At 36.7% G+C, this 10,753-nt stretch overlaps 1 protein-coding gene across 1 annotated transcript in view; it reads left to right on the forward strand.

Moving 5' to 3' along the window:
- Positions 1-10,375, forward strand: part of LOC131066305 (uncharacterized) — an 89,503-nt gene extending 79,128 nt beyond the window's left edge. The window contains exons 8-9 of the mRNA XM_058001035.2: positions 9,623-9,762; positions 9,895-10,375. Of these exons, the coding sequence (XP_057857018.1) occupies positions 9,623-9,762; positions 9,895-9,939 (185 nt within the window). The 3' untranslated portion in view covers positions 9,940-10,375. The remainder of the gene's footprint in view (positions 1-9,622; positions 9,763-9,894) is intronic.
- The last annotated feature ends 378 nt before the right edge of the window (positions 10,376-10,753 follow it).

Raw genomic sequence — 10,753 nt, forward strand, 5'->3', positions numbered from 1 at the left:
ATATATAAATCACGAAAGCTTCTATAGGTGTATTCACCTCTATTATCAGACCTTAAAACTTTAATTCTCTTTCCAGACAAGTTTTCTACTTGAGCCTTAAATTCTTTAAATTTACCTATAGGACTTCATCAGACTCTTTAGACCTTAAGAAATAAATCCAAGTCTTCCTAGAGTAATCATCTATGAAAATTACATAGTACAGGAATCCACTTAGGGATGCCATTGACATTGGACCACATAAATCAGAATGTACAAGATCTAATATTTCTTTTGACCTACTTTCATTGCTATGAAATGGACTCTTAGTATTTTTACCCATGGCACAACCTCTACAAGTACCATCATGTACATGACTAAGTTTAGGAATACCTTTAACCGTCTTCTCCAATGATGGAAGAGTCTTGTAATGTAGATGACCAAGTCTTCTATGCCATAGTTCGCTGGAATTGGAAGAGTCATGTAGAAGAGCTTGAATTGGACGATTGGAAAGCTTGTACAAACTCTCATGCTGATTCCTGATAACACGTGCAGTCTTGATGTTGGAGTTGTTTGGCCATGCAAGAACTCTCCCTTCTGAAAATGCTACTTGATAACCTTTGTCCTCCAAGGCTGAAATAGATACAAGATTCCTCTTGATTCCTGGCATGAATAAGACATCACTTAGATGAAGGGGAATTCCAGACTCTAGGTTGAGAGATGTAGCACCAAATCCTTTCACTGAATAGTGTGCATCATCTCCAATGATCACTTGAAGGTTAGACTCCCTTTCCACCAAATCTGAAAGATGTTGTCGATAGCCTGTGATGTGTCGAGAAGCTCCACTATCAATTAGCCAGGTGTTACTATTCGTGGGAACATTACTTGATAAGGCAGATATGTAGAGGAATCCATTAGAGTTGTCTTTTGCTTCCTTTTGAGTTGATACTTCATTATTGTTTGCCATTTGTTGCTTAGGCCTTGTCAAACAATCTCTTGCATGGTGACCAAACTTGTCACATCTAAAGCACTGAATGTGGGAGAGATCTTTCTTCTTCTTCTTTGCATCAGGTGCAAACTCTGATCTTTGATCTCTATTCCTCTTGAAGTTGCCTTTTTTCCAATTTCTTCCTTTCTTCTTAGTAGATTGAGTGGTAAGAACATGATCGTCTTCATTTTGAGAGCCTTTGACAATTCCCCTTGCAGCCAACCTAGATTCCTCTTGGATGCAATCAGCACGAAGACAATCAAACTTAGGCAATTTGGATCTCCCACATACTTTGAATAAATAGCTCCCAAGAATGAGGAGGGCCATTCAGTGCTAACATGACAAGATCTTTATCCACAACTTGATCTCCAATGGCGCTTAGTTGATCCCTCAACTTTGAGATCTTCATGAAGAATGATATGACTGTTTCTCCTTTTGCCATTTTGACTTGATGAAGTTGTTGCCTCCATGCAAGAGCCCTACTTGTGTTGATGATCTCATATAAACCTTCCAAGGTTTTGAACACGGGGAGGCTCCTCAGCCGCTTCGGAACTATCTCTGTATCGGACGCATCACGGGATAAGGGGTTGGCACTGGTAGTCGCAATTGGAGTGTGAGGTGGAGTATTGGGAAGGGAACCCCTTTGGATGCGGCTGAAGCAGTGCCCACTTTGTTTCATGTGTTTGTCACTTGTCTCAATGTGGCAAGTACAAAACCATCCTTTGAAGAGTTGGTAAACTTGCTTCAACAAGAAGAAGCAATCCATGGTGAGACATCAATTTCCCAAGACAATTAGGCCCTTGCAGCAAAGCAAAGGGAAAACAACTTGAACGTTGGAATGGTCTATCAAAGTCATCAAAACAAAATCAAGAAAACTCTTTTACAAGGAAAAAGAAATGCCTCATGTGTGGAAGAAAAGGACATGATCTCAATGATCGTTGGTACAACTCCTATGCAAATAATGAAATCTAGTCATAGAAAGCCATAGAAGCCTTCCAAGAAGAAGAATCCGCATTGGTATAAAAATCCAAATAAACAACATGCTTATGCTACATCCATAGGAGATTTTGATGAAGAGGATTTCTTGTATGCTACTGAAACAAAGACCTCTACTTTAAACAGTTCAGTCTGGTATGTAGATTGTGGTGCATCCAGACATATGACAGGTGAGCAAGAGTGGTTTTGTGATCTCACTCTGTCCACCTCCTATCGGAAAGTATCCCTTGGTGATGACACATCATATGAAGTTAAGGGATTGGAGATATATCTTTGTTCCTCAAAAATCACAAGTGCAAAATTACGAAGGCTCTATATGTTACAAGGATCACAAAGAACCTTCTTTTAGTTAGTCATTTACTAGAGCACAACTTGAAAGTTGAATTTGATTGCCACAAAGGTGAAAAACTTTCTCATTATGGATAAGTTCAGAAATGGCGAAGTTGTCATTCGTGCTTTAGAGGTTGGCAAGATGGTTCAACTTGTTGATGTCACATATGAAGATAAGGCCCTTGTAGTGAAAACAACTGCATCCACAACACTTTGGCATCATAGTTTTGGTCATCTTAGTTTTGGTTATCTTCTTGCATTGAGCAAGAGAGGTATGGTGTGAGAACTTCCTCCAGTGTAGAATTTGGAAGTTCATTGCTCACATTGTCTTGTTGGAAAGTATCGGGGTCCTTTTCTTGCAATAGAGAATAGAGCCTCAAGTCCCGTAGAATTGGTTCATGCTGATCTATGTGGACCGATGCCACCAAGTCATAATAATGCTAGGTATTTTCTACTTTGTGGATGATTTTTAAATATAAATGTGGGTTTATTGTTTGGCTCACAAAAATAAGCACTTTGGAAATTCAAAGAATTTGAGCCCTTGCAGAAAGATCAAACAGTGGGGGGGGGGGGGTGGGAATCACAAGTAAGGAGTTTTCAATGATCTTCCAGTGAATGGGATTCAAAGTCAGTTGACCATTGTTTACACACCTTAATAGAGTGGTGTTGCAAAGAGGCATAATCATACTATTTTTGAAATGGTGTGATGTATGTTGAAAGATGCAGATTTTTCTCCTATATTTTGGACTGAAGTAGCTCACACAACAGTGTATCTGTTGAATCGATCACCCACCAAAGTGCTTGAAAATCTCACTCCGAAAGAAGCTTGGACTAGTAAGAAGCCCACCATTTCATATTTTAGAGTTTTTGGATGTACAACTTACATGCATGTTCCCAAGGTACAAAGGACAAAATTGGATGGTAAGTCTTTGAAATGCATTTTCCTTGGGTACAATTGAGAATCAAAAGAATTTAGACTTATTGATGCATTAACAAAGAAAGTGTACATTAGTAGGGATGATGTTTTTTACGAGGAAACAGGATGCAACACCTCTTCCTCACCATGTACTACTAGTTCTGAAACACTGAAGATCATTAAACCTGAAGATGATGATCTTGATGAAAAAGCACAAGAAGAGGCTTTGTTTCCATTGGATAAATTTCCCCCTCTTTCATTGCCTCCATCCTCATCTCTCGTGCACATAAAAAATTCCTAAGTGGTATCATGCTAGGATGAAGGATGCTAAAGGTGGTGCAGTTACAAATCCATCTGTGATTGGGCCCCATACTCACAAAAAGTCTCATGAAGAGGTCAATTTGGCTCTCATGTGTATAGTTATTTAGAGTTCAGAACAAGAAACAATTCATCAAGGTCTTGAATCACCACTTTGGAAGGAAGCTATGGATGCAAAATATCAGGCCTTATGTTGATCTTCTGCTAGAGAAGAAGGCTATTGGATGCAAATGGGTCTTGAGGATCATTGATAAGTACAAGGTCTGAATTGTGGCTAAGGGCTATGCATGGAAGAAAGGCATTGAATATGATGAAAATTTTGCCTCCATCTAGACTATTTGCATGGTCTTGTCGATGACAGCTCAATTTGGTTGGGAAGTTCATTAGATGGATGTTAAGGCTGTCAGGAGTGCCTTTCTTAATGGAGATCTCAAGGAAGAAATCTCTATGACTCAACCAGAGGGATATGTTGCACGTGGCCAACAATATGAAGTATGCAGACTTATTGAATCCTCTACAATCTTAAATAGGCTCCTCGAGCATAGTACATCAGGATCAATGAGCATCCCCATGGATTCGTTAGGAATCCTTATGACCCCAATAATCTACCTTGAAGTGCAAGGGGGGAGATTGTTATCTTGATTGTGTATGTCAATGATCTGGTCATCACAAGAAGTTCACCACAGATGATTGATGCTACAAAGAATGATCTTAGATCGTTCAACATTATAGATCTTGGGTTCCTGCATTATTGTCTTGGACTTGAAGTGTGGCAACAGAAGAATCATATTTATGTTTCTCAGGTGAAATTTGCTAAGACATTGCTTGAGAAATTCAGAATGGAAGATTGCAATCCTCTGTTGACATCCATGCAGACAAGTTTTGCAACTTTTCACTGCTGTTATCCATCACTTAAGGTGAATGCTACTCTTTATCATCAGTTGACTGGATTCTTATTTACCTGACTTATATCAGGCCGAATATCAACTATGCTATCAACTATCTTTCTATGTTTATGCAGAAACCTAAGATTGTTCATTGGAAAGCAGCAAAGTGTTTTGTGATACATCTGCGGTACAGTGACATATGGCTTGGAATGCAAGTAGAATGCAAATTTTTCTTCATGTGTATACATGGATGTAGATTATGCAGGTTCAGTGGATGACAAGAAGTCTACTCCAAGCTTCATTTTGTTTTTGGGATTTGGTCTGATATCTTGGGAAGCAAAAAGCATACCACTATTGCTCGCACTTCCATAGAGGCAGATTATTGTGCCACAAGTGGAGTTGTTTGTGAGGCAATATGGTTACATCACATTTTGACAGGTATGGGTGTTCCTGAGACAGGTCTTGCCACTTTGTTTTGTGACAATCAGTGTGTGCTGAAGCTTTTTTTGTAATCCTGTTTTTCATGAGTGTACCAAGCATATTGAGGTTTAGTGTTAATTTATTTGTGAGCTTGTTCAACAACATAATGTCTAGCTCTAGTTTTGTTTGAGTCGAGTGGTGTGCAGACATATTCATCAAATCTCTTGCAGTTGTGAAGTCCAAAGCTTTTCAAACTTTCTTGATTTTTCTCTCTTGGGCATATGATGTAATAAGGACGGATTGTTAGTAGCTTTTTATTACACAATACCAACTAATTGTTGGTTGTTGTTGGTTGGTTGATTATAACCGACTTGTCTTTGTTTTATTTAACATGTGTTTTTGATGAATAAGAAAGGTTGCTTCTTGCTCAATGTCTTTCAAACCAACATATGAATTGCTCTATAATTCTTTGCGTTGTCTTGAATTGGACAACATATTTGAGGATCTACTTTCTAAATGCACTATATAAGGATGACATCATCAAATTGTGCATCCTTCATTTGCTCCTCACAATCCACAACTTTCGAAAACATTGCCCTTTTAAGAACATTGCAATCACATTGATTGATAGCCTTTTTCTTGCATCCTTCCATCCATTGAAATGATGGACACTCCTATTTGTTTCTGTGACACTCTAATGGGAGCCAATGAACTTTCTATTATTTGACCTCCTTGACAATAAGGTGTTGCACATCTTCTCGTAACCTGGTCCCATGTACCCTTTTGGAGATTCATTTACCTTGCAAACCATATCTTTCCAATACAGTGATAAAAAGCCATTCAAGGACCTTGCAATTTTTTTATCAACAGACTCTTTAATATCATTTTGAAATGCCCTCTAATGATCCCTTTTCTCTCTTCACATTAGTGGGCTTTTCATTCCTACCAAAAAGTTGGTGGTTCTCTAGTTCAACATCACAGATGATGCAATGATATGGAGAAGTAGATGGCTTCCATGACTCGCTTCCTCTCATGAAAAGGATTGCTTGTTCGAAGGACAACTCTTATATCTGCATCCTCTTGTTATTTTATAAATTTTGCTATTTTATGAGGTAGCATAGGTGCACTATTCTTTTCTGGATTAGGCTTTGATTCCCCTTTTAGAAATGACCCACAAATGGCCTCACTCAATTGTATGAACTTGTATACCTTTGATCTCACCCATTGTATATTCAAATGTAGGTTAAGGATCACGAGTTTGCTTTTTTATTAGGTTATTATATCAATAGGGTTTTAGGCTGATTTCAGGTATGATTCATTTTAGAATTGAAATTTGGTTCGAATCATCTGCAGATTTAAGCAAGGTTCATATTTTTCACCATTGAAATGTTTGGAATCGTCACCCAACGGACTTGGATGACTTTAGGGCATGATGTGCAATTCATATGCAATTCCATAAATGATTTCAAAGCATTTCTGTTTTGTCTTTTTGAGTCTTTGATCCTCACAAACCTATACAATATCATGTTTTCCATCTCATTGGTTTCATGCGCGACAAAAAGAAAGAACAGTGATGAACATTGAAAAACATGATGGTTTTCTTCAATAGTGGCAACCGAAGAACATAGGAGACCCGAAATATGCCAAATGCAACTCTCCCTAGATTTTTCAACTTGAGCTTTAAGTAAAAAATTGCAACATTGAAGGAACTCTCTGCTTGATGTGATTTCATATTATGCGACTATCTCATAGTCTTGCTGAAGAATCTTTGGTGCATCCCAACCTTTAATTTAAAATTCAGTTATATCCATATCAATATTAAAATTTATAATTTATTTATATTATAATATTTTAGTTTTATGGTTATAGTTAAATATGTATATTTTGCCATTAAGATGCATATACTATGTTATTAAATTAATTTTGATTTATAGACATTTCAGCATATTAATATTGTTTATTTATATTAAATTAGATGTATAATTTTTCTGTTTTTTGTATGGACATACCCAAAATGTATCTAAACCCCTATTTTTTGTTGTATTGGTGTACCATATTTGTACCTGAGTCCAATTTGGTAGCTTGTCTTTTTATTTAATAGGTTTCAACTTTCATCTATGTTTGCATGTTTTTATTCCTTGCCTCTAAGTTCTAACAAGTGGTGCCCTCATGTCTACATTCTTGCATTTCTATAGCAAAACGGATGCAAAGGAGTTGATGTTTATCATTTTGTTTGTGAATCAAGGAAATAATTCTCACAGTTCCCACACAAATGGAACAAAACCACGTGACAAATTCAATAAGGCACCATCAGTTTTCCATCTTTAAATTTTGAAGACCACCTAGATTCCTCACTCTACTCTCTACTTTCTTGGATTGATCTTAGTCACAAGAAGCTCACAAGAACCTTAATTTTTGTTTTGCTTTTCAAAAGGTGCAAGTGTGGTGGGATGCCTTGACATCCTTGGGATACTAGGATAAGGATATCTTTATTTGCATTTGACCACCATCAATAAGATGAGATCACGAGTTTGCTTTTTATTCAATATATCCTTGACATTTATTTGTGTTTGCATGTTTTATTCCTTGCTTCTAACAAGCGACATCCTCATGTCTATTTTCTTGCTTTTGTATGGCAAAATGGATGCCGAGGAGTTGATATTTATCATTTTGTTTTGTGAAAACGTTTTGGTTAAGTGGAGTTTGTGTGAGGAAAGAGTCTTCCTAGTTATTGCAAAGATTGACTAGAATCATATGTCACAAATTCAGTTGGGTGAGCTTCACTGTACTCTTTGTGATAAACCTTTATCTCAGTCACAGCAAGCTCATGGAACTCTCCCCCTATTTTTGCTTTTTACTAAGTTACTGAACTTGGTAATGTTTTAGGGATTCAGTCAATTTTTTTTAGGGGGGGGTTGGGTTTGTCAAACTGAAACATATAGAAATAAAAATATTTACATATTTGCAGTCTAGTAACAAAAATATACATATTTCTTAATATTTTTAATGTTGCTTTTCAAAAAGAATTGGCTACTGCATGATTTTATCATGAATAAATTGGTGTGATTGCTAGGGAAATGCTGACAATGATGTCATAATCGCATCTGGTTGGATAGCAGTAAGCATGAAATTATGCCCAACAATGTTTCCTTTAGGGTTAGGGATTTGATTTTATGACTTGAAAAGCAAAAGTAGTAAAAATTGTGTAACTTGTCGTGGAAGTAGAAAAATGCATCAAAATTCATCGTGGGTTCTTTGTTTGTCTGGTCTAAACCCATAAGGAAGTTTTAAAACCTAACTGCACCCTGGCTGCACCGAAGTAGGATCTGGACCCAAAATAGATTGTACCTAAATCAACAAGGTTGTAGAGCCAAACTAGTAACCAAGATTTTTTAAAAGGTACAAGTGTGGTGGGATGCCTTGATGTCCTTGGGAAACTAGGGTGTCCCCAATTATTTAAGCAAAAGGTGAAGGGATTCTCCAGGTTTTGTTTGAGGGACACCAGTTCCCATCCTAGGATGTCCAAGTTGGTTGTCAAGGCCTTGGAAACACGGGCCTATGAAATGGAGTTCCAATCCTAGAATGTATGATGGCATAGAGGATTTTGAATTGTTATCTGAATGTTACACATGCACATGTTACAGGGTTAGTTCAGAAACAACTACCAACATCTGTGAACCTGGTTGCTTGCCATCCATGCTTTGTGATGGATTGCTCACCATCTTCACTTTTATGTTATTTTTGGCTCTGTACCATACTACCAAGTCATAGTCTCAGCCGTACAAGTTTTAAATGCCATTTCAGATAATCGGGCTTGTATCCATGCATTTTTACAAGTCCGGAAAGATTGATATGGACTGTTTTTATCATCCACATCCTTTGGTCCTTTGTTACAATTTCAAGCCTTGTTTAATCCACAATGGAATGCTCAGTTTGTACGAAGTTCACAGCCTACAAGGGTGTTCAAGTGAATCATGAATCTGACTTTGAAATTACAGATTGTACAAATTCTTCCAGAAAACATTCGAACTTGTTCTAAGGATGCTTGGTGTTGAATAACCTTCTCAGTTTACCCACATGATTTTGTCCAATGTAATTTGCAAGGCGTGAACTTTCAGTTGCTAAAAGGGGCAAACATGCATTAGGGAGGATAACTTGCTTGGATTACCAAGCTAATAGGATGCAAAGCTAATAGAGTATTGTACTCAAAATGAAGACTATGTGAGCATCAATTTATTTTTATAAATTTTGTAAATTTTTCTTTTAGAGGTACGAAATACCCCTTCAAATCAATTAAGTTGGTCTTTTGGACAGGAATTTCCTAGTGATTGGAAAAAATAGAAAAAAGGAAAAGAAAAACACTAGACTAAACTGCAGAACTATATTAATATAAAATTTCTCTTAGCATAATAGATTTTCCAACAGAGAAATGTCATGCTGGTTAAGCTGAGGTATAACTTATACCGAGGAAGCAAATATTTGTAAACTAAAGATTTCTTTGTTTCTTCTTGTTTCCCTATATTTTGACTTAATATTTATATCTTTAGGCATTGCCACTAGTATTTAATTATTGTATTCTTCTCTCTGCAATTTTCGCTGTATAGTTCCTGGTGATGCTATTCCTGTAAGCTGGATTTATTACAAATTATATTTTCTCACTATTGAATGGAGTATGGATTGAGGGTCTAGGAGACGTGAAATTTAATTAATTAAAATTTTCAATAACTAGTTGTATGTGACTGTTTATTGATTCTTTATATCGAAAATAATGACAATGGTTGCTCTCTGCAGCTAAACCAGGGTCTCGAAGAGCATTGGAAACTACATCCTTGGCAGTAACCGAACCTGTTCCAGTGGATGATGATGGAAGCCTTGGTCCAGATTTTGACACTGAGGACCCCGATTTGCATTATGTTTATGTTTGCATTGTGGTGAGTTTATGTTATTTCTATTCGTCTGGAAATATGTAGGGTTTGTCATGTTGCTAGTTACTCATGGCTTGCTGTTGAAAATTAGGTGCTAGTTTGTTCATATAATTGAGAATGTTTATACCTGTTATTCAGGGCCCAACTAAGGACATCAGAGCTCCAGAAGGAGAAGATGAATAGAAAGCATGATATTCAAAGCTTCCTTTAAGAATTGTATATAAACGCAGAATAAAAAAGAGACTAATGCAGTCAGTTCCGTTGCGTGACAATAAATCATCCAACTTTGGCTCTTGCTGTGGCAAAATTTATGGACTGCTCTCTTGGAGAACGATATTTGAGCTTGGTATAAAGTTTTCCATGCCCAAGAATGTAAGAACTGTATTATCATGTAAAGAGTGACCAGCTAGAATGTATAATCTTTACTTGTTGCTTATTCCAAGCTAAATCTTGCATGTTGATTTAGGGGGCCACATTATCCTCCAGTTTCTAGGTTTATGCATAAATTGGCAAATCATTGGAATGCTTGACCTCATGTTATTTATCTCTTGGAGTTTGTTGTGCAAGCATTAGAATCATGCTTGTTATATTTTATCATGCTTTTCCGGAGTTTGCTGCATTTCTGGAGTGTTAAATGTGTCCACTTATTTTATTTTGAAAACATGTTCCAAAAATGGGGTTAAAGATGGAATGGAACTCTTTTTTTGGTCAGTAAACGGCATAGCCAGAGATTTGATATTATATAGAAAATTAACAAAATTACAAAAGAAATAGCAGAATTTCAATCTGCCATTAACAGTCTTTCTTAAAATTAGATAATTCAAAAGTATATGTTCAACCTAGAAGCAATCCTTAGAATCATAGAACCAAAACTTTCTAGCAGGTCTCTTGTCCTGACATTAATAATGGAATGGAACTCGTATATTAATAATGGCTGCATTTTCATTTTGCCATTATGAAATACGCATAGCCAGAGATTTGATATTATATAGAAAAT

Source organism: Cryptomeria japonica, chromosome 8 (assembly GCF_030272615.1).
Source record: "Cryptomeria japonica chromosome 8, Sugi_1.0, whole genome shotgun sequence".
Lineage (NCBI taxonomy): Eukaryota > Viridiplantae > Streptophyta > Pinopsida > Cupressales > Cupressaceae > Cryptomeria > Cryptomeria japonica.